At 35.2% G+C, this 25,706-nt stretch overlaps 1 protein-coding gene across 3 annotated transcripts in view; it reads right to left on the bottom strand.

Annotated features, from left to right (window-relative positions):
• CCDC102B (coiled-coil domain containing 102B) overlaps nt 1–25,706 on the bottom strand; it is a 189,525-nt gene that overhangs the window by 103,949 nt on the left and 59,870 nt on the right. For 2 of the 3 annotated variants that reach the window (XM_074847787.1, XM_074847801.1), the window contains exon 5: nt 25,400–25,504. In XM_074847787.1, coding sequence (XP_074703888.1) covers nt 25,400–25,504 — 105 coding nt within the window. Of the gene's footprint in view, nt 1–17,874; nt 19,046–25,399; nt 25,505–25,706 lie in introns of those variants that run through there. The other variant, XM_074847794.1, reaches the window with a different exon arrangement.

Here is a 25,706-nt window from a genome sequence, read left to right as displayed (position 1 = left end):
CTTACTGACTGTTGTAAACAATGTCCTACAGTTGTTCTAAATACACATTAGCATATTATATTAGCACAAAATATTATTCTAGTCATACTTTTTAGTTAAACTTTTCTGTCTTACTGATCCACTGTAGTTGACTACACTTGTAAATTGAGAGCTGTCCAACTCAAAACAATATAGCAACCTTGGTGAGGTGGTTGGTTGATTGTTTTGGATTGGTTTTGGGGTTTTTGTGAACAACAGGTCTCTGTAGTAACCACACAGAAATGCTAGCTGGCTCAAAAGCTTAAAAAAAAAAAAAAAAAACAAAACAAAACCAAAAACTGTATAATTTTCATATGTTCCTAAAAGCCATTGAGTTAGTACAGTGTGGTGGAAAGAATTCACAATAGGCAATTTTCAGAGCACATCTAAAGCCTTCTTGCAGGATAATATTGTTATTTCCAATCTTGAAAAAGAATGTAGCATCATTCTTCCCTCAGATCACCCAGAAGGTACCTCTAATGTGTGTGCTATGAAACCAGTAAAGCAGTTCTGACAGATCTCCCGAATAATTTACCTGAGGACTACTCAAAAGCAGAATCATTTTCCTGTCAACTTTTGCTGGTGTCATCAAGGGAGTTATGCCTAGTTTAGTAACAGGCTAGGGTAAAGGGTAAAAGGACACAATACACAGGAAAGTAAAAAAGTTTAAAGATGCAAGTCTTATGGCATTCTTCTTGGTTTCTGAAGGCTATGCACCATTTCATAAAAGTTTTTAGTTGGTATGTATGCTTTCCCACCACTTGCCATATATGTTTTTCATACTAAAAATTCCTCTTTGCCTGGTCTAACAACGTCCATTTTTTCCCCTCCCCAGTGGGAATTCTTTAATCAACCATACAACTTCTGCTCAACCATTCCCTACCGTGCTAATGACATGTTTTGAACCATAAAAATAAATAGGGAAAATCAGTGATCTTGAGAGGTAAAAAGATCTCAGTGTGGTCAAAGTGTGGATAAAGTGACTGACACAATGTTATGGTAACCACTGGCCCAAAAATATGTGAATATGGTAAAAACTATAACAGACATAGAAAAATGGAAATTAAAAAAAAAAAATGAACGAATAATAAACAATGTATTTTTCTTGTGTAAATGAGATGTTTAAAGATATGCAGGACACTGGATAATCTTCAATTTGACACTCAACATCAACAGTTTTTGGCTATTTCAGATCATACAAGACAGCAGACTACTCTGTATTCTTTATTTCTTGAGAAGGTCCAGTGGCTAGGTAATAACTACATTTACAAAAATGGAGTATTCTCCATTCTCTAGACTATCCTAAAATCAAGCCACCAGCAACAACTATGGTGTTACCAAAGCCTTGTTCAGTGGGCATGTTAAAAGATCACTTTTATTTTAGAAAAAGAATAATTATATTTCTTATGTTTTAAGTAGGGAATACAGACGTATCTTAAGTCTGAAATGAAGTATAATAATAGCACACAGATGCTGATGACCTTAATACAAAGCATTGTGAAACTAATAGTGATAAATCAGTTTTTCTTTCTCTGGAGACTGTTTACAACGTATTTATATCCAAATACTTCATATTACCTGTTGTTATTTGGCATAATGTAAGATAATTCATGGGTAACTACTGCATAAAATGTCACTAAAAAGATAAATCTGCTTGCAAATCCAATGACTTTTTAAATATAATTTAAATAATAAAACCTCCAAATAAGAAACAGTCTATATGACCACATAATTTCAACAATAAAAGTTCTGAGTGAAGTGTTGTATTTGCCTTGGGATATATTAGAAAAAGCCACCATATCATGGGTTAAATTTCTAAATATCAATTTAGCTGTATTTATGAAACACAGCTCCTATTTCTCTAGAGCCAAACTGAACAAACACTCCAGCCCAAGAGAAATTCCTTAGCCCAGCAACACTGTTTAAGAAAAATACAAAGCCTTATAATTTTGTCCACAAAGATGGATGTGAAATACTCCAACCTGCATACACAGCCAAGCTGAACTTTTATCAGTCTACCCTCACTAGTCCAAAACCACAGTTTACTAGTCTATGCACAGAGCACTCATTTTATTTCAGACACTGAATATCAGAATTCATAATAATTCTTGCATTATAAGAAATATACACCACGTAGAATAAGAGATTGCACAGTATCTATTTCAGAGTTCATAAATAGTATCTGTCAAGAATTTCTGATGCATGATTCTAATATTATGCTGATTTACTTCTTGGAGCTGTAAGAAAGTGAATTCACATCACTGTACTTGAGTTTTGGGGCATGCCATGAATTGTATGATTCACACTTTTCCCATGATTCTCCCGTGACTATGAAACATACTTGTTTATATTTAATTTTGTAATTACAAGTGATCCTAACATAATTTCTTTATTTTTTTATATCCTTTTCAGGATAAATGAAACCAATTCATGTACTGTATTTAAATATTTAATAATGTAGAGAACATAAAAATGATTTAAGTCTTAAAATATTGAACACCAATATTTTAAAAACTCCTTTGCAAATACATTAGTATTGTATTATTTTGATTACAGATGTGTTGAGTTTTTTATCAATTTATTTTATTTTATTACTTCAATATGTGAACACGTCTTATAATGGACAAAACACAAATGCATGGGATGAATAGACCTGTTCAGAAAATTATAGAGATGATATAGAACATATTCTAATATTCCACAGTACTATATGCAAGTTAAAGGAGTCATATCTAAGGTTTAGAGACAGATCTTGTTTTCATTAAGAAGAAAAACTATCTTTTCCTCCATAGGAGGAATAAATGGGATTTGAAACATTTCTAGTCATTGCTCTTCATAAACTCCAGTTTTCACAACTTCTTTTTGATTGGCATGTGACCTTCAGCATTCCAGAGTGCAAAACTTCTGCTTCACAGACACAAGCTTGATTTGTTCTTATGAAATTTAATATAGGAATATCCTGGAGCATTTCATTTACCATTTCTGTGTGGGTTGCATCCACTGTTCAGTGAAATTAACCTATGTGCATTTAGAAGCTAGTAAGTACCACACACTCTGAAAGGTCTCCTTGAAAACCTCTTGTGAGTTGTCATCATATATTTGGGTCACTAGTAATAAATTCCTTATAAATAAATTATAAGCTGAATTTTATGACCTGTAACATTTCAGGAAAAAAAGTACTTGGAAAAAAAAAAATGTTATTAGGTAAGAAATAACTAGTATAGTGAAAAATAGGCCTGGAAATTTAAAAAAATGTGATTTTTAATCTTTGTTACCTGATCAATTAGTAACAGATTAGTAAATTGTAGTCACAATAGTGTCAGGTCATATCACTTCATTAATATTTATTTCTTCCTATTTCAGAGGATGCATAAATTAATGAAAAAAACCTATAAGCATTCAAGGCTTTTAATTATCTTCAATATACTTAATCTCTTAGTATTAACACCACAATTTTTTGACATTATTGAAGCATTCATTATTTCTTGATGGAAACAAACTTAACAGTTTATAAGGTACAACGTTCTTGTGGAATGTTTTGAAAACAGAAAAGACAATTAGGGTCAAATAAAGTTTTGTTAAGAATTGTGGGATTTTCTTCCACATGTGAAAAATGTAGCGTCTTTTCTTTAACTCACTTTTCTCCCAAATCAGCCTCTTGTTCCAAAAACTATTGTTTCCAAAGCACTATGGTGATATAGTTCAGATTTTCATAATTCTCCTGCAAAGTAGTAACAGATTCACAAAGGTCCTTACAAAATTATAGTTCCATTGCTAAATTATTTCTACTACCACATAATGTTCTTTGCCTTACATCTGAACTATACTTATTTATTCCTTCATTATAATAACAATAAATCCTCATTCTTTAAAATATCTCCTTTCTTAAGCAATTGAAGGCTACATGAAAGAGGTATGCATTGCTATAATGTAACTGGGGATAACAAAGTTATAGAAATACTATTAAACCTTTTGGTACTGAAAAATATTAGCAGTAATTGGGATAGCATTGAACCTAACATCTGTTGGGTTTGCATATGGCAGGTTTCATTTATGAGTTTGTCTCATACTTTTTTATTTTTATACAGAAACATGAGTGGCACTAGATTATTTTGGGATTTTAATTTTCTTTGCCATTTATTTGTTTAAACAAACAAATAAAAAACAACCCCAAACCCTCAAAACCACATACCTCCCCTCCTTATATCAATACTTTGATTTCTGTTATAGTCTAGTGATTTTAACGTGTCTCCAGTGGAGTGACAGCATAGTGGTTTTTCAGTTTCTTGAATATCACCACTATCACTTCAATTGAATTTGAATAAATTCTGATGCAAAATATTGCCCAAAAAAAGGAAGGAAGCAGTGCAGAAACACTGAGGTTTATTGTTTTAGGACAAAGAAGCAGCCACAAATGTAGAAATGACAAAAGGATACTGCTGTATAAGCGCATAGCTCTGGTATTTCCTCATAGATAAACATGGACAAATTGCTTTCTCCTCATTTTTATACATGAGTTTCCACAACATTATGACAAATACCGTGAGATTACAGTAAGCCACATTATTAAAAAAACCATCCATTATCTCCTAGGAACCAACAGAGGTATTATAAACAACTTTGAATGTCTGCAAGAGTTACATCATAGACACTGTACATTACGTACTCACATTTTATGGTATAGTTTTCTTTGTTGTATCAAAATAACACACTTTATTTTTACTGGATAAAACATATGAAGTAGAAAACAATTCATAACTGTTACAGCTACTGCATTTGCCAAGAATCACATTACAGATGTGGCAAATTAGACCTCTTTTAAATTAATCCTTCATAGATCTTTTTCTTCTACACTTCAGAACAATACACAAAAACTTCTATATTACCTAGAGTTGTTCCTAAATTAAACCTTATTACCCAGGCATGAAAAAAGACATTAAGATGTATGAAGTTTAAAAGTGCAATAAAATGGAACATGTATCTAAAAGAGTGTTAACTCACAGCCATTCCTTAGACTTTCCTATGGCAAAATTTGAGAAATGTTCTATACTACAGTATTTGCATCTCCATAGATTGTAACAACGATGGAATATATTTCAATACATTTCAGTATAGTAATTTACACCATGTCTTTTGTCAGAGTATTCTTCAAGAATACCCATTTTTTAATTTTTAATCCCAGTCTGATTTTTCTTCTTTTTTTTTTTTTTTTAAGAGAATTGGACCAACACATGTGAAACCGTGCTAAAATATCTGATTTATTTATACTTTTAAAAAGTTACCCTAGGTACTTTTTATGTAAATAATTTTTATTTAATCATTTTATTAATGTTTCAGATAAGAGTGAAAGACTAGAATGAGGACATCTATCAGAACTTTTGCCACATACATACTTATCAAGGATTTACTTCTGCATTAAATTTATCAATGAAAAGTAAAATAATGACATAAGCATTTAAATAAAACATTCAGCTCAGAATATAAAAGTGAATAAAGGATGAGGAAAAAGATGCTAAGGTGAGCTTAAAAGTTGCAGCTGTATGAAACAATGAAAGAAAATTTATTTTTTATTCCAATTTAAACTGTAAATTTCTATGGTGACAGAACATTTATTTTTGACAATATTATTACCTTTGTTCTATTAAGCAGCAAAAGCTCAATTTTCAGTTTCAAGTGTAAATAATTTACTTTTTTTTCTTTAAAAAGAATGCCTATTTATAATTATACCTTCAGTAAAATTCTTTCTTACACCAACAAAACCACTGGATTTTGCTCACATACGATAAATTATTTCTAATACAGATTATTTGAAATATTTTATTGCACAACACAGCATCTCAGTGGTGTTACTTAAGTCACATCACTGTAGTATGGTAGGACTGAAGTGTAACTTTCATGGTGTGGCTTCTGAAAAATTATGTAATTCAAAGAATCTAATGCCTTGCTACCTCCTTCATAGCTGAAAATTAAGAAAAAAGACTGCCCATAATCCAAGATTAGATTAAGACATGTTATAACCCTATAAACTTTTAAATAGAATATACCTGAGTGCTGCCTCTGATTTTATTTTATTTTTGAGATCTGCATTCACTGAAGTCATGTGGTAATGAAAATGAGAAATTCTTTCCATATGAACAAAAATGCTAAACTGTACTCTCTCCCAGGGAAAAGAGAGCTACTTATGAATTATTGTTTAAAGGAAAGTAATAATATATGGTCCATAGTTTTTTATAAATATACAGATAAACAGAAACAGTATGTATAGGTCATTATACATATGTACATCTTGCCATTTAAAGCATGAAATGCTAAGAGTTGAAAGTGGGATTATTACTAACACACAAACTTGAAAAAATTGAGACAGCGTAGATTTTGAGACATGAAAAATATATAAGTAAATGCTGTCTTCTTACAGCTTGACTTCTTATAGCTATTCTTACAGCTTGTATCAACAAAAATAGTAATACTGAGAATTCCAGCAGAGTTTCAGAGTATCCACAGAACTCATCAAATAATTGATACCTTATTTCAAATAAAGGGAATCATGGAACTACTGATGATCTCACCATCAAAACTAAAGTGTACAGGCTGTTTTTATGCTCTGTATATTGCTAAAGAATATGTTTATTCTTGTGTCCTTTGCTACAGAACACTGTAATTGTTTAGTAGCATGCTATGGGAATAATAAATCTGTTTGTACAGACTTTTTTGTATATGGTTTAGCACTCAAACTCTAGTGATGCACAGAGGCAACAGCTATGATAGGAGTCTAGTGGGTTAGAGCTGACTGTAATAGTATTTTTGCAATTATTTGTTTCCATGTGAATCCACACCAATTTTTCAAATACATAAATCTTCCAAATAAAAAGAAGAGATACAGTCTCTATCATACAAATGCTGATAGTCTAAGATGCAGTTAGCAAAGACCTTTCTTTACCTTGAAGAAGCTGACAGGCTAACCAAAAATTTCTGGGGATTTTTGGTAACTGCACTCAGAGGTCATACTGGTGGATTCAGGTATGTTAACATGATACAAGTTTTGAAGCCATTTCTTTTAAGACAAAGTATGAAAGTTGGGATACCTTTGCGATATATTCTACTACACACCAGGATAACTAGTAACTAGCACATCTTAAAAAATCATAATGAGATAAAAAAAAATAGGCTAATTAAATCTTGCTGTGACAAATTTACAATTGTTCCACTGTTATATACACCAACATCAGAACAGAACTGAAATAAAGCACCGAAGTGCCTTCTTGCAGTATAAAATAACAAAAAAGCCTGCAAAAATTGAATTGTAACAGTTTATGTTCCAAGTATTGCTAAAAGATTTATATAATTGCCTCTCTTCTATCAGTAACACTTGAGAAAGTCCAGGTATTCATTTTAACAGTGCAGATTTTGGACTTAACAATCATTTTATCTTCTTTAACAAAAAAAAAATCTAAATGAAGAAGTCAGAAGTCCATCATCACCACTACAAATTAATTTACACCTCAATCCAGTTTCAACCCTCCACAGAATCACAGAATTGTCTGCGTTGGAAAAGACCTTGAAGATCATCCAGTCCAACCGTTAACCTAACACTGACAGTTCCCAACTACACCATATCCCTAAGCGCTATGTCAACCCGACTCTTAAACACCTCCAGGGATGGGGACTCCACCACCTGTCTAGGCAGCCCATTCCAACACCTAACAACCAGTTCTGTAAAGAAAAGCTTCCTAATATCCAGTCTAAACCTTCCCTGGCGCAACTTGAGGCCATTACCTCTTCTCCTATCACTTATTACTTGGTTAAAGAGACTCATCCACAGTTCTCTGCAACCTCCTTTCAGGTAGTTGTAGAGGGCGATGAGGTTTCCCCTCAGCCTCCTCTTCTCCAGACTAAACAACCCCAGTTCCCTCAGCCGCTCCTCGTACGACATGTGCTCCAGACCCTTCACCAGCTTCGTTGCCCTTCTTTGGACATGCTCGAGTAATTCAATGTCCTTTTTGTAGTGAGGGGCCCAAAACTGAACACAGGAATCGAGGTGTGGCCTCACCAGTGCCAAGTACAGGGGCAAGATCACTTCCCTGTCCCTGCTGGCCACGCTATTTCTGATGCAAGCCAGGATGCCATTGGCCTTCTTGGCCACCTGGGCACACTGCTGGCTCATGTTCAGCCAGCTGTCAATCAACACCCCCAGGTCCCTCTCTGACTGGCAGCTCTCCAGCCACTCCTCCCCAAGCCTGTAGCACTGCTGGGGGTTGTTGTGGTTGAAGTGCAGCACCCGGCATTTGGCCTTATTGAAACTCCTCCAGTTGGCCTTAGCCCATCGCTCCAGCCTGTACAGATCTCTCCGCAGAGCCTCCCTGCCCTCGAGCTGATCAACACTCCCACCCAACTTGGTGTCATCTGCAAACTTACTGAGGGTGCACTCGATCCCCTTGTCTAGATCATCAATAAAGATGTTAAATAGATTGGCCCCAAAACCGAGCCCTGGGGGACACCACTCGTGACCGGCCACCAACCGTATTTAACTCCGTTCACCACAACTCTTTGGGCTCGGCCATCCAGCCAGTTTTTTACCCAGCGAAGCGTGTGCCCATCCAAGCTGCGAACAGTTTCGCCAGGAGAATGCTGCCAAAACTTTAAAGTACATCTTTAAAGGCAAGAAACTAATGTTCAAGTTGGAATGCGATGTCCATCAAGAATCTAAACTCTTATTTTCTGAAGAGTTCAAAGTAGGATAGTTCAGTTGAATGAAGTAAACATAGAGAATGGAAATAAAACTCTTTGATTCCAAACACCGACTGCTCCTGTTTCAGGTTAATGTTGTTTTCAAATCTGTATGATTAAACTATTTCTTTGAGGGGCTTGGCAGTATTAGAATTAAGCATCAACAACCTTCCTACCCATGAAATTGAAAGACAAAAACTTAAGTTGGAATAAGCCCAAGGACTTGAGTGGGATATTGGTTATATGTCTTTCAATGTGCAACATTGAGCAATGAAAGATTAACAAAAATTAGATAAACACAGTCTTCATAGCAGTTTAACTGTTAGACTGTTCAAGATGGATAGGAATTGAACACCTCAATCACATCTGCAGTATTTTATTACATGTGGAAGAGCAGCACTGAAATAGTCTTAAAAGGATCCACCCCAGACTAGATAATAGCTTAGATTTCCTGTTTCTCAAGTTATTTAGTTCTGGGACCTTATGTTCTATCTCTTTCTCTTCATAGCATATTGTCCTTAAAACTTCAGATTTATGGAGTTGATATTTTCTAAATCATAAAGATTATTCTTGTATGTAAAACAATAAACCTTTTTTATTAGATTTAAGAAGCTCCAATAAGGCCAATGGAAAAAAAGTTTAGTCTCAACACAACCATGATTTTCTGAAACAAACAAAAGCATCAATATCTTTCTTCACCTAATCACTGCAGCCAGATTGATTTTTCAGCAGGCAGACTATTATGTATGCGTGAGTACCATGACCTTTCAGATTTTACCAACAATATTCTTTATGTCAATTGATCCATCTTATACCACTGGAGCCAGGGATGCAGAACAGCCAAAAGCATTCACCTCAACTTAGTTAGCTAGAAATACGACCTCTCATGAAAAAGCAGCTTCTTCAATCATGCTATGTGGCTTCTGTATGTCATGTGATGAGATGTAAATGTCTAAGTGAATTCAGAACTGCAGATACTTTTATTCCTGGTAATCATAAAACCACAAGAGTGTGAATGTAGAGTAATCAGTTTAAACTTGATCAGCTCTAGGCCATTAGAGTTAGAAAAAGGTATTTCCACCCAACTATACAGGAGCCTGTTACATTCATTTCCATTTGAAGGTCAGCAATCACCAATGTTAACCTTCAGTGGGACATAAAAGTCATTAATTGATGAATTTATCAGAACAACCAGCAATCACAAAATAATACTAAAACCCAGATAATTTTTAATCAATCTGAAGACAAAAGGAACTTAATATTTTTGTGAACTAGACTAGGCTGTGTTGAACCTCTCCCTGTTCCACTGCTTTGTAGCCTCTTAACCATGCTCTAATGCTGATACAGTCATTTGATACTAAGTGAGGAACATCAGAGCTCTAAGGGCATCCTTCCCATCCTGAGATTTGGCTGCCTGGGCTCAGGGCCAATTTAGAGAGAGTGTAACTGAGGGCTTACCCCTGCTCCCCTTTAGGAAAGGACCTTAAGTAAACCTGCTCTAGAAAGTTCTGCTGGAAACCAAAAGCAAGGCCTGCTCCTCCTTGGCTTGGGAGCTTTTATGCTGAGGTTCTCCCATGATCCTTGTCTGAGCTCCAGCCTCAGCTGCATCAGAGTCACTATGGACTTGCCTGATGATCTGGACTTTCAGTTGACCCTGGATGCCACCACCAGACCTACTCTGCTTCCTCAGGTGCTGTGAGACTGGGTAAGGTCTCTGCCTCTCCAGGACTTGGTTTCATGCTCAGCTCCTGGTTCCCCTTTCCTTAGGGAATGAGTGCCCCTCTGACATGGGGTAGAGATCAACATATTGATTTTTGACACTGATAACCAAAATTACAGTAATACAATGTAAGAGGAATTCTGGATTGCAAATACTTATAACCACAACATATCTATACAACATTGGCAACCAAAAGGAGTCTCCATGGACTAATCACCTGCTGAGTTACAAAGACCTCTTGCAAACACTACAGTGATAGAAAAATATTTTTTAGACAGCTTTTGGAAAGTTTTCTACAACCTTGCTTAGGCAGGGTATTAAATAGTGTATTAAATATAGTGCAGTATACAGCACTAAAGAAATGAAAACTCCTTCCAACATGGTTGCCACTCATTTGTATTACACATTTGGCAATACAAAAATAAATCTCCTTAGTAAGATGCATGGCTTGAAGTAAGTAAACCAAACAATGTCAGCTATCTGAAAGAAGCACAGAAAAATATATGCAAAAAAGAAAGTGAAAGCAAAATTAAATGAATCAATGAGTGAGAAAATATGTGTAACACAATCTGAGAGCTATACAATACAGCAATCACCCCAAATATTCCAACTAGAAACCTGATAAATGAGTACTTATTTTGGTATCTAAAGGTTCCTGCTAAATGACTTCTTGATTGATATTTCTGACTCTAGACAAAAGGAAAGATAACAATGAAGGTTGTTTTCCTTTGAAATTATGTTATATGACAACACAATTAAGAATGTCTTGAAATTTTTCTTAACATATCCACTTTTCAACTATAATTAAACAAAGACCCTAGAAATATTAGATATTCTTCACTTACCAAAAAAATGTAATTTTTTCCACAATGTTTCTGCATTAAGAAGGGCAGATGTAGGGTACACTGTCTTTTAAGGAACAACCTTTATCATTATCAAGCATCAAATAAAATTCTACTCAAAGCATTTTAGAAAAAGAAAAAAAAAAAAACAAAAAACAAACAACACAACCAAAAAAAAAAAAAAGCATTTTAACTTCAGATAGAGAAATAACTTTGGTATCTTACATCAACTATTATTTTTCTTCCTCATAAATTTTCTGAAACAGAGAAAGACAGACAGATCAATATCCCTAAATTGAGAAAAGCAAAGCCTACAGGAAGTGATGGGGTCAGACAAGAGGTGTTCAGCTCTATAAATCAGTATTTATGCCATTTGGGGAATATCTGGCTCCTATGTACACAAACGACATGATTGTTTTAAAGAATCTCTTGACAAAATGACTTTAATAACAAAATAAAACCTTTTATTTCTGCTATCTCCTTTGGCAAAAGACTGAATTTTTTATGCAGTTCTTAAGCCTTAAGGCATTTATTATTTTGTTTTGTTTTGTTTTTTAAATAAAGATTCAGTGAGGAAATGTATCTTCTGAAGAACATGGAAATAAAAATGGTAGTATAATGAGAAGACGATCCTCTGTAACTAACAGTTACAGGACTAAGTGACTCCAACACTAACTCAAATGAACACAAGAGGCAAGTGTTGAACCAAAATCAAGACTACTTCCAATTAGATTACTCTTTCCATATACTGGAATAAATAAACTAAAAATTAAAAAAAATAATAGTAATCAAAAAAAGAATAAGAAATGTTATGAGGCTTTACACAGAGACATAGCTTCCACACAACCTTGGCTAAAAGGGTTTGAAAGTGAGGGGCAGTTCAGGGAGAACTGAACCCATGATCTCATCAATGAACATCATAACCCAAGATAGCTGTCCTGAAAACAATGAGGTATGCATAGCACAGCATGACAAAGCACAAGATATTCCAAGCATCTACTGGCAGTTGTTTAAAAAACTGACATTTCCAAAGTTTATAAGAAATATCACAAAATACATTTCAAATACATGAGTACACATTTTTAAGAGGGATACTGCTGAAGAACAATCCCTTTCACTCTTTTTTCAAGACTGTTAAAAGTCTTTTTTAATTAATTAAAAAAGTCTGGTTTAATTTATTTTGTTATTCTTAAAAAGGGATTTGTCAACAAGTGAATTTGAAAGTCTGCTACTTCAAAGAAGTCGCAAGTCAGAAGTTAATCAGAAGAACTAATTTCAAATATTCAGTGACTGTAAGAAATACCTTGCCAGCTGAGACAAGCTTACAAATATTTCACATAGGGCCAAAGTTTCTACTTAACTGAAAAGATTAATCACTGACACTGTCAGATTTGACAGGCTGAATTTAAAGGAATGAAACTTGAACTGAACATCAACATACTTTGATGCATACCTCCCCCTTTATCAACTGACAACTTAATCATGAGACAAAAATAAAGGGAAAATTCCTGACCTTCTTTCAACAGCAATAATATAAAGAACATGTTTCAGGAATTAATGAAATAGTGTGTGTGGGGGGAATTAAAGAAGATCTGAATTTTATTTTCATTACAGATTTTGGAGAATAGTCTGAAAACGCATTCAAGTAAGAACAGGGCAGAAAAAAGTTAAATCAATGTATCATATGCATATTCTGGGGTGAAATCTACTGTGTTCATTTCATAAAGGCAGCTATATAAAATATTGTATCACATGATATATTATAAATAGCTGGTTACGAAGGGGAGAAATAGAAAAGATCCTAAAATTTGGCAGTCTTTTTGTAAAGATATAAGGCAGGCCAAATACGATATGAGGAACAACATGGAGAAGTTATAAAAACTATTATTAATCCTTTTTCTAACAAATCAACTGCAAGAAAGCTGATGATTTGTTGACTATTACATAATCAGTATAAAAAATGAAGGAAATGAGAGCTACTTGAATTTCCTCTATATTCACATAGGAGAAGCATGGAAATAATCCTGTGCCCGTATTTTATATATTGGCTACATCACAGGATCTGTTTCAAATTGAACATTGTCGTGAAACAGACAAAATGCGTAGTTAAAAAACCCTGGGACCAGCTACCAGTCATTAAAGAATTCAGAAGGCCTAGAAAACAACTAATATGATTTTAAAATAATTTTTAAAAGTATTTTAAATTTTTTAAATTGCTTCAAGACAGGATTAAAAAAAAAAAAGAAAGACCTAATACCTGTAACAGGAAAACTGACATTGTTAATTACAAATAAGATGACACATAGAAAAATATGATATATTGAAGGAGAATCAAAACACTTTTTGTCCAAGAAAACTTAAGTCTCACAAATCTATTTCAATTTTCTGAATGAGTCAATAAATTGACTCTGCTGGGTCAGAGTTCTAGGCAGGTCTTCGAAAGGCATTTTTCAAAGGCCTTCCACAATGATTCTTACAGAAACTTAGCTGACTTGGAAAAAGACAAGACCCTCACATGTTATAATACCTAGTTATTAAATTAAGAAAAAATAAGGGAGAAGGTTTGAGAAGAGAGGAATAAATGACCAGTTCCCATGCTGCAGGAAGATCTTATCAGTAGACACCCAAAAAAAAAAAAAAAAAAAAATCAAAATTATTTAGGAAGCTAGGTAAAAACCAAAGTTACTAGGGGATTAAATGTAGTGAAGGCCTTCAATACTTAGTGGTGAAAAGAGAAAAATTATAAAGTAATGAAAATCAAAACACAGTTCTGATTCTACTGATAGAAGTGCAGCTCTTAGGTTTACTATTATCACTCAAAATAAGATCTTATAATTATAAAAGGTACCCTTATTTAAAAATCCCAGCTTTTTATTTTTAAAAAATATTGTGTAATAGCAGTAAAAAAATAAACAGAAGATTAAGAGTTACTAGGAAAAGCATATTAAGCATAATAGAAAATATAATTATTCCAGTCATACGTTGAGATCTTCAGTAGGGTATTTCTGTTTACTATTCTGTCCACCCCACCCCCCAATTATAAGTTTGGAAGTGGAAAGTCAGAGAAATAATAATAAGCGATTGATGGTAAGGAATTGCTGGTATATGATACTTGAGTAGGAGGGGGAAAAAAACAACTGAATTGGTATATAGGATCCTGGAGTGGATGGACTGAAGGAAGAGGGAACTGAATTAATTTTCTATTTCAATATCATGAAATTGCAGATGTAGATTTAAAGCAAACAAAGTAAATACTTCACCCAGCATACAGCTAAATTTATAATTGTTCATGGCAGGCCATAATGAATGTTAAATTTTGACCTGTGTTCAAAAAATAATGGAAAATATTCAGAGAAGAAATATTCAGTAAGAAGTTGAAAAACAACAATTGCATTCTGGAACTTTCTAAGCCATAAATTGCTTAGAAGCCATGACAGTGTTCTCGGAAAGTATTCTTGTGCTGCTTTTATTAAGTCTTCCCATACATGCCCATTTTTGGTCAATGTCAGAAATTGGATAGAGGGCTAGATGAACTTTTTTTCTGATGGCATGCAAGTACTTTCATGACACTCTGAAAAAATAATGAAAGTAACTGGGATTTAAAAACAAGCTTCCCCAACTGGCTTGAAAGAAGGGGAGAGAAGTGGTACAATAAAATTGAGAAGTTAAAAATGTCTTCTTTTTTTCCCTTAATTATTCATTTCATCACTATAATGTTTTAAAAGCTACATATAGAAAACATGAAGAAGGCAAAAAAGAAAACAATATTGGCTTCATAAATTTCATAAGGAAAGATGAAAAAAAAATTTTTCTGAACTGTAAAAATTTCTCATTGTTAAAAATGTGATTTACCATTTATTGAAAAGTTGGAGATGTTGTATTTTGTAAACATCTGTAATTGCAACCATGATATTCAACGAGGTGCTACTCTGCCATATGCATTTCAAAATATTCAGTCTGCCATGAATAGTCTCCAGTGACTTTTAAATAGACTTTTAAATAGAAGACATCAGTGTAAAAAGAAGGAAATACTGTAAATAATGTAGGTAATACTTTATATATTTCTATGAAAAATTACATGTTTCATCACTTTGGTCTCATCACTGAGGCTGAGGTTGAATGATTGAAGAGATCTCCTCCAACTAGATTACTATTATTTTATGATTAGAATATATCCCTCAGTAAATTATCATATTATGATATTCATGCTCTTAAAGTTGTTTTATGAAAGTTACAGAACAATACTAAATATGTACCCTTAAGAGAAATTAAAATCTTGTCCTAACTAAGAAAAAATACAATATAAAATACTTGATTATACACACACATCAGCAACACCTATAGTTTTTCTGGTTTTTATTGTTGCTATAAAATGTGTAATTCAAAATTTTTATACAATCTTCAAAAATTTTATCACTACAGTTTACAGGCCCATTCAAGAGTTAGAAAATAGGAGATAAAATACCAGACTTAAATGAAAAAGTTGAAGCATCCTAATACTCTTAAATTTATGCCACTACTCACATGCAAATGACAGATTAATTTTTAAATCTGATCTTTGAGCTTCAGCTTCTTCTTTTCAGGTATACTGAATCAAATATTTCTGAAACTGGAAACAATTTGGTGAGGAAAACACAGAATGCTGAGTTTTGATCCATAACAGTTTGTAATCCAGTAATTTTTTTCCTTGCTATTATTAAATATAAACATATTTTGTTATAGGAAATGAACACATCTGTAAAATTCTCTTATTACTTGTTTTTAGCTCTACACTTTACTAGTTTTTCTAAGGAATTGAAATGAGCATTTCACCAGAAAAGTAATTAGAAAAGAATCATATAAAACCAACTGTATCCCAAGTGGTAAATCTGACAAAACATACTGTGCTTTAAAAATCTGTTAAGGGAGGAAACCATACAGCCAGTGCTGCTTTACCATCTCAATAACCAGCCCCAGAGGTTCGCATTCAAACAAAGGTAAATCTCCGCTGGATACACAGTGCTAGGTGAAGTATCAAAGTGTTTAATAATAATACAGTAATTATGTTGTCTCTCGAGTTTTGTTCTGGTGAAGAGTAAAAAATATATTAAAAACTCAGTCTAAGGGATCCATGACACAAAACCAGGAATGAAACGCATGGTAATTAGTAAAAATCTGTACTATTCAAACTTCTCTCACATCATCTGGGCAAATTATGAAATTCTTCCTCTGTGCTGTGGTGCCTCCACAAAACACCTCTGGCAGATTACATGCATTCGGATATCAGATAGACAGATCACTATCTACTCTGATCAGTGTTGACAAGGCAGAAATTTGCATCTTCTTTTGCATTTGGCTCTATTCATACCAGTAAGTCAGCACAGCAGAAGTCAGTAAATAAACTACAGCAACAGGTTCTGAGGCCCATGCACAAACACAAGAGCCTAGATTCTGCCTGCTGCTATGGCCCTTAATCCACATGCAGTATGAAGCCATCCCCAAAACTGTTGTTGGTCCAGCCCTGTCCACTCCCTTAGGGCTTGGAGCAAGGACCATGAACATCTGAACCAGAACTTCCCACATAGTTTTCTTCAGAAGGAATTAAGTGTGCACAAAATCACTCTGAACTAAAATAATACCAGTTCAAGGGGGGATGATGAGGGGATCTGCCTTAAAGCCACATTACTTCTTTGAATGAAAATGGTAAGGTATGCTAATACAGCTGCAGCATTTGTCTCTTTATCTCATTCATTTTTCTTAACCACTTCTTAAATTTTATTTCAAAACTGTGCTTGTAAATGCTGTTCTAGTTAATAACTTGTGATAAGTTTCTGTGGGGCTTGGAGTCATAAGGCCATCTCTTGTTCAAAGTGTTCTAGTGTGGTGCATTAACCTTGGCTGACTGTCAGGTGGCCACCAAGCCACTCTCACTTCCTCACCTCAGCAGAACAGGGGGACAAAATACAATGAGAAACCTCATAGGTCAAGATAAAGGCAGATTAATAAAGAAAAAAATATTGCATATGGAAGCAAAACAAAAAGAAACAATCAAAACCCAAAAAAACCCCAACCTATAAAAACAGATGCATTCTCTACTTCCCACCAGCAGGCGATGTCCAGCCACTTCCTGGGAAGCAGGGCCTCTGTACACATAGAAATTGCTTTGGAAGACAAACACCTTAACAACAAATGACCCCCTCCAGTTCTCTTAGCTTTTAGTGCTGAGCACACCATCATATGGCATGGAATATCCCTTTGATCAATTTGGGTCTGTTGTCCTGGTTGTTTCCCATCCAAACCTCTTGCCCACTACCAGCCTACCAGCCTTTGCACAGGAGGTTGGAGGGACAGCCCTGATGCTCTGCAAGCACTGCTCAGCAGCAGCCAAAACAGTGGTGCATTATCGACTTCCTTCTAGCCACAAGTGCAAAGCACAGCATGGCTGCTATGAGGAAAGTTAACTCCATCCTACACAGACCCAGTACATCTACATTCAAGTAAATAGCAAACAGTTGGAACAAACAAAAATGAAGAAACTTTAAAATGATCCAAATATTTCTGGGAAGAATAAAATACAGTATGAACAATCGTTTTAGCTTCTTGTATGGAATACTTTATTTTTCTTAGCAAAAGAGAGAAACATTTAATACTTCAGTTGACAAAACTGTAATTGAGATTTTGCTTTCATAAAAAAATTCAATATGTGTTTCATATACCATCTAAAAGGTGTTACTAAAATGTGATCTGATCCAACAGCTTCTCATCCAGAGGGTTTACATGTAAGTAGTGGTACTCCATTAAAACACAGCAGACACTAGAAACAAAGAGGTCTGATATATACAGCAATCTTTAAAAAAAATAGTCTGTTCCTAACTAGAGATGAAAAATAGCTGGTAATACTTTTCCCTGAATCAGGAATAAACAGAACCTTAGGATGCTGCAAGTTTGAAAACAGTATTTGCAGTTCCCTTTCTTGAGAATCAAGTATATAGCCATTATTTCCATGAATTTACAGTGTGGTTTTGCTTCAGTTAATACACCAAATACTTCAATCACTTTGAAATCTTTGTCATACAGTTGCATACCAAGACAGATCACAATATATGCACTTCTGTATTCTGAAACAGCTGCTTAAACTATAAAGAATGGAAGAAATTTATTGTCTTGATAATAAATATGGAAGTGAGTACGTGGGTATTATAACATTTTCCTTAGAGATTTACAGAAACAGAGAATTTTTGGTTTGAAATTTTTCTGAATTTGATTTTTCTAATCTTAAAAAGGAATGACTGAACTTTGATTTCTTATTCAACTAAAAAAAATAATTTTAGTAGTAATTTAGTTTCACAGCCTTTACCATGTTTTTTAATTAAAGTTAGGAAGCATGTCATTCACATTGTGACTATTCCCATATAAAAATTTTGTATCCATATAAATTAGAGTTTACATAGTGATACTGTGAAATTACAAAGACTTTGTAACTACAGCAGGGTAACTAGTTTCTGCCATATAAGAAAACCATCATCAAATATCTTGTTCTATAATTAGGAGGAAGAGATACCCCTTTCATATCTTTTGTCTAAGGAAAAGGAGAGAGTGGATATTGTCCCTCTATTTTAAAAATACAAAGAAAACCAACTTCATTGATGTTGCTATCATAAAGATTAATTTTTGCCTATGAAATATGAGGAACACACCCACCTCTGACATTGTGGTTGGATGACCTTGGCTGGATTCCAGATGCCCACCCAGCTGCTCTCCTCTACAGGATAGGGGAGAAAAATAAGATGGAAGGGCTTATGGGTTGAGATAAATTACCCTCATAAAAAAACCAGACTTAACTTGGGGAAAATTAAATTTTTTGCCAATTAAAAATACAGTAGGATGGTAAGAAACAAAGATGAAACTAAAAAACATCTTCCTTCCCTCTCACCCTTCTTCCTGGGATCAACTTCACTCCTTTACTCCTTACCCCTCTGCCTCCTCCCTCTATGCACAGATAAGGAATGGGAGGTTATGGGTCAGTCCATAACAGCTGCTCTCTACTTCTCCTTCCTCCTCATGCTGTTCCCCTGCTCCAGCAGGGGGTTCCTCCCATGTGATACAGTCCTCCATGAACTGCTCCAGTGTGTATCCTTCCCACAGGCCACAGTTCTTCAAGAATGGGTCCTTTCCATTGGGCAAGTCTTTCAGGAACAGACTGCTCCAGCATGAGTCACCCATAGGCTGCAACTCTTTTTTGTGTCCCACAGTTTTTTCCTCATTCCTCCTTACCACATACTGATGCTCACCATTTTTACTATATCTTAAATGTGTTTTCACAGAGATGCCATCAGCACCACTGATGGGCTCAGCTTTGGCCAGTCGTTTGTTCCTTTTAGAGACAGTCAGAAACGGCTGTATTTGGCACAGGGCAGCTCCTGATCTTTTCTCACAGAAGCCATGCCTGCAGCCCCCCTGCTACCAAAACTTTGCCATGCAAACCCAATACGGACAATTTTTCAAGTTATTTGCATAAAAAATTGACTGCTTCCTACTTTTGAAAAATCAAGCCGAAAATGTTAATGATTTAAAAACTATCTTACTGGGTAATGTTAAGATAAAATGGTTTTATCTTAAAAATACATGTTGACCAACATTCTATCTTTAAAAACTATGGATTTTTTTCCTAATAACATTATAACCTTATCATATTAAAGATGGAAATTAAACTGTATTTAAAAAAAAAATTAGTCTATGCATCCACAAGCTCCAGTTCAGCATTCTGCATTTAGATTCTGTATAAGTCCACTATAAAACATATTAAATGAATCACGTATTTAATAACCAGATATTTACCATAATACTTAGAGATAATATAGAAGAACAGTTATTATTACCCAAAATTAATTTGTAAGTTTGTTTCAAGGTCATATTCTCAGATGAAACAGAAAATATCTTTCCATAAACAGCATGTTTTGGGTATTGATCTATAACATCAACAAGGGCTTTTTTCCATCATTTTATCCCTTCAAAGACGAACTAGTGATATCCATTTAATATTTGTTGCCATGCTATTTGTCAAACAATACAGCTATTAATTTCAATGGTATTCTCCATTCCAAGGAGTACAATCGATAAAACCGCATAGTAACAATGTCTGATCTCAATAGTTTCATCAATTCTGCTCATCTTGTATAACAGAAGTTAACCTTTCAAAAACTGCATATGGAAACATTTTAAACATACTGCCAGCTAAGAGTAATATTAATCACATCTTGTGCAAAACATAAATAATATTAGCTTTTGTGTTCAGAACTTCAATCTGCATGATTTACTACCATAAGTGGCAAGAGATTGCACAAATTCTACATTCTGTGGGGGCATACATATTAAAGAGTATTATAATTCTCAACATGAAATAATTTAGAAAAGGATGCAAGGATTTCACTTCTGTATTTTGATACCATGTTTAATCTTACTAAAACTGTTATTAAAGAAAAAATTTTGTCATTGTTTATACTCTTTATAAGTATGAATCAGCCATACATCAATTAATAACACTGTATATTGCTCTAAACAACTACAGTGGATCTCCCAAATCATCTCACAAACACAGGTTTTGGAGAAGCTGGGATATTAGGCAACTGTGTTTTGCTCTGGAATTCATTCCATAATACATTACCCATATCCCTTGTGTCTACTTGCTAAATAAAGCCCTAATCATTCAGATTAAGATGCTCAAAGATTTTTAGACAACTGTGGTTTCTATCTTGCATATCATCCCCTTTGCTAACCTAAACATCTAACCATCATCCATATTTTACAGAAATCATCCTTATCTAGTCTTCTAACCCTGCATACAACATGTTAGTTTACTTGAACTCAAGTTACCATCCCAGGAAAACACCCTCCAGAATCAGAAATCAAAGCCATTCTTTTCAAGTTATTGATAGTATTAGAGCAAATTAGATAGAGACAAGTCTCAGAAATTAGAAAGATTCAACAGTGACATTGGGATGTCTCTACGTAGTAATAGATAGTTTTCATCTAAGATACAAATTGAGTTAAGCTGGAATCCTTGAAAAAGCAACTCTCTCCTCCCTTAACTCCTATTTTTCATCTAATAGCAGCAGTCAGATTAAAAAATATGCTAACTAACTCTACAAACTACTGCTTTCTTCACATATGGCTGGCCAGGGCTCCAGTGCCATGATTGATTTGGAGATGAACACATTGCTAGAGTAATTTTTCTCATAAGGCTGTTTCTATCTTACTAACTTTTTGCTGCCGTGAATAGAGTTCATAGTGGCATTAAGGGTTCACCACAGTCCTTCTTTCCTCTAATACTGTTGACCTTTTATTTTACTCATGTTGTCAATGGGTGTTTGGTGTCACAGAATACTGTGGTGGTACCAATTGCTCTGCCTGAAGCCAGAGCCCAGGAGCCCTGGACACAGTGAGCAAGTATGCTTAGGATACTGTGGCAGGCCCTGGCAAGGAGTCCTGGTTAGAAGCGCTGCTGAAGACTACAAGGCTGCTGAACCTTGGTGGTACTGCACCACAGAGCATGTTTCCCAGCCCAAAATGGAGAAACTACTCAGCGCAGCAGATGCATCAATTCACAGATCTGGAGGGAAAATACTCCCATCAAGGCCATGCTATCACCCCCTGAGGCTGGGGCAGGCAGAGGTTATCACCAAGCTGAAGGAACTCAGACCTGTAGATGACATGCTCCAATTTAGAATTCCTGTCACCAAGCAGAAGGAACGGAACAACAGGAAGCTTCTGAAATTCAGCAATGACAAAGCCCTGCACCTGGGAAGGAAGAGTCCCTTGAAACAATAGAGGGCTGGTGTTTTTTCTAAAGTAGCTGTTTTGGAGACTGGCTGAGCATCAGTCTGCTAGTAGTGTGTGATTGCTTTTGCGTCACTTTTTTTTTTTTTTTTTTTTCTCCCTCCCTTCACTTATTAAACTGTCTTTATCTCAACCCATGAGTTTTTTCTCATTTTTGTCCTTCCAATTCTCTCCTCCATCCTACTGCTGGGGAATGAATGAGGACTGGGTGGGAGCTTACCTGCCAGCTGGGGTCAACCCATCACAAACATGCTGCCCAGAGAAGTTGGGCAGTCCTTGAGGTTTTCAAGACCCCTCCAGACAAAGCATTAGGTAACCTGGTCTGACTTCAGAGCTGACCTTGCTTTGAACAGGAGGTTGGATTGAAGATATCCTGAGGTCCATTCCAGCCTGACTTGTTCTTTGATTCCATGATTTGCAGTTCTTGTAAATAAGAAATAGAAACAGCTGCAAACAAATCAGTTCCCACCTTAGCCTTTAGATGATAACTGTTACCAATCCACCAGATGATGGATTACATAGTTTCACCTGACATCAAAATACAATTTTTAATTTTCTCCTTTAAATTGATAATCAAGAGTTTTGAAGACAATCTTACCCTAAAATCATCAGCTGTGAAAACACAAACACTGCAGGGGCATTCACTTTTATGATAAGGAAACAGAGATGACTAAGCTCCATCTCCACCTTTTGACTTTGATAAAAAGTTGTGAAGTTGTTTCAGTTAGAGGTGTGATACTAACAGACAGAGCTGATACTGACACTTGATCTCAGATGTCTAATATTGTATGAAAGTAGCATTTTAAAAAACAAACAGACAGAAACCCCAGCACAGCCATATAACTAAAAGATATTTGAAATACAGTAACATGCCTGAGCAGAGAAGCATCTTTTTGGCCACGTCTTCAACCTCAAATTACTTGTATTACAAAGAAATCATGAAAATACTGTGATATGCTATGATATGATGTGATAAGGTATGATAAAATAAATACTAGTAAAGGAAAATCCAAAACAGGTGTTTGTTATGTAAGATATTCTATAAATGTAAGCTGTATGTGTGAATTGCAATTTGCTGTTACTAAGCCATTACGGAAATAGAGAAAAATCGTATAATTACATTTAAAAGGAGACCGCAAATACAAAACCTCTCTCTCTTACTCTTTCCCAAGAGAAATTACTTATTGTAACTATATCCTAAATCTGGTCCTAGCTACTCAGACAGCCATTATTCAACAGTAAATGCACGAACATGGACCTGCTCGAGCAGGTCCAGAGGAGGCCACAAAGTTGATCAGGGGCTGGAGCACCTACCTTATGAGGACAGACTAAGAGAGTTGGGCTTGTTCAGCCCGGAGAAGAGAAGACTCCAGGGAGACCTTATAGTGACATTCCAGAACTTAAAGGGGGCCTACAGGAAAGATGGGGAGGGACTTTTTACAAGGACGTGTTGTGATCAGATGAGGGTAAATAGCTTTAAACTGAAAGAGGGTAGATTTACATTAGATATAAGGAAGAAATTCTTTCCTGTGAGGGTGGTGAGACACTGGAACAGGTTGCCCAGAGAAGTTGTGGATGCCCCCTCCCTGGAAGTGTTCAAGGCCAGGTTGGACGGGGCTTTGAGCAACCTGGTCTAGTGGAAGGTGTCCCTGTCCATGGCAGGGAGGTTGGAACTAGATGATCTTTAAGGTCCCTTCCAACCCAAACCATTCTATGATTCTATGATAAATGACATTAAATTATTTGTTATTTAGGCAAATAAGAATGTTGCTGTTTCTCACTGCCCCTCTTGTAACATCAAGGATGCACATTTACTTCTGTGTTGAGGGTTTTTTTTTACTTTCTCTTTAAACAGCTTTCAGAGTCTCCATGAAAATAGGAGCCTTCTGGATTACTACTTAATTATTGGCACAGTGAAGGGAAGCTGCTACAAGTATACTTGAAATTGCTAATGTACAGGGACCTGTAAAATAAGACATTTAGTTTTAATGCTGGACATCACTTGTGTTTTACTAGCTTTTATTTTTTTCCTGTATTTTTCCTGTATTTTACTGTAACGTATATAATTTCATTTGTACTTTTTCCTAACTACCCTCTGTAGTTATTACCCACTTATAAGATGTTTTGAAACCTTTAACTCCTTGCCTAGTAAAGATAAGACAGACCTTGGACAGTCTGAAGAACTCCCTGAGTACATCCCTAATAGCAGGAACCTAAAGAAAACAAGTGCCTAAGAAGATGCCAGTGTCAAGATAAGTCACTGAAAGCTGATCTAAACTAACCTCCTTGGAACAAACCGGAGCTGAAGGATGGATGAAGTAACTCTATGACCATATATGGACACTAGAAACCTAAAGTTCACTAACGGACAGTGTGAGAAAGACTATGTGGATCCCTAAGGAGGGGAGAAGACTCTCACTCTATTTTTACTACGTATGCTCAGACTATGTAAATGAATTCTAAGAACCCATTAGCATAAGACTGCTTTTTCTAAGAAATCTAACGCATATGTATGATTTTGTGTATATTAGTCAGAGAGTTTTGTTAGTAAGTGTGACACTTGTGGTGGAATGATCCCCAGTGCTGCCCAGCGCTGCAAATAAAGAATACCTGCTTAACAGTTATACTCAATTCTGACTGTTGAGCGAAGCTCTTTGTTTCAATAGAAAACCATAAAATAAAGGAAATAACAGTCTCTGAATCATTTATCACATCATTTTTAACAGTACAATAAAGTATAAAAGTGAACAGATCTTTAGAGGAATAAAAACTAAGAAATAAGGCTCTTCCTTCAGTTCTCTCTTCCCTAAGAAGAGATTTAATATTCAGCAAGACAGAGAAATGATTGGTCTCACAGCTATTTTTTTGCTTTGACCTTCATCAGGACTCTGTAGCTACCAAAGACTACTTAATCGCTTCTGTTCCTCCCAGTCTTCACTTTCGCTCCCTAGTCTTGTCAGGCTTGTCATTTCCCCCTGCTCCTTTTAAAAATGAAAAGATATTTCTTTCTTTTTGTGCACTTTAGAGAAATTCAAAGTCACTGACCAGGTCTGAGATGCAGACAGGGCTGTTCTGTCTTGCACAACCCTTGTTTTAGGGACACATGTTGCCATTATTAAATAGGAATTTGGGGGGGCAATGCTCCCCAAGTAATCAAACTAAGCAATGCACATACCTTATTTTTAAACAGCAGGTTACCTTGTGCATTTTGATGATCAAAACTCAATTTAGTTAGTGTTGTTTTATTTTTCATCTCCAGAAGTCCCTGAATTTCTTTTACCTGCAACTTCAAACTTCTGTTCTCTTCTTCCAAACTTTGATTTTCTGCTTCAAGTCTCTCTCTCTTTCTCCACTCAGAGGTATTCTCAAACTGCAGTCTTTCCAGCTGGGAAGGGTTGGGTTGGGAGGAAGAACAACCAAAAGAGAGAAAAAGAAAGGAATAATATGATTAAAACGCCCTGTTCTTTATTGGTTGAGACTAATGGCCTCACCTCAGAGTAAGGTGGGCATCTTAGAAATCAGTCCAAGATATAAGTTTTCCATGTTTCATAAAGTTAAGTAATTGAATTTGAAAAGAAAAAAAATTA

This window comes from Strix aluco, chromosome 1 (genome assembly GCF_031877795.1).
Source record: "Strix aluco isolate bStrAlu1 chromosome 1, bStrAlu1.hap1, whole genome shotgun sequence".
Taxonomy (NCBI): Eukaryota; Metazoa; Chordata; class Aves; order Strigiformes; family Strigidae; genus Strix; species Strix aluco.
This window is presented reverse-complemented; position numbering and strand designations above follow the sequence as displayed.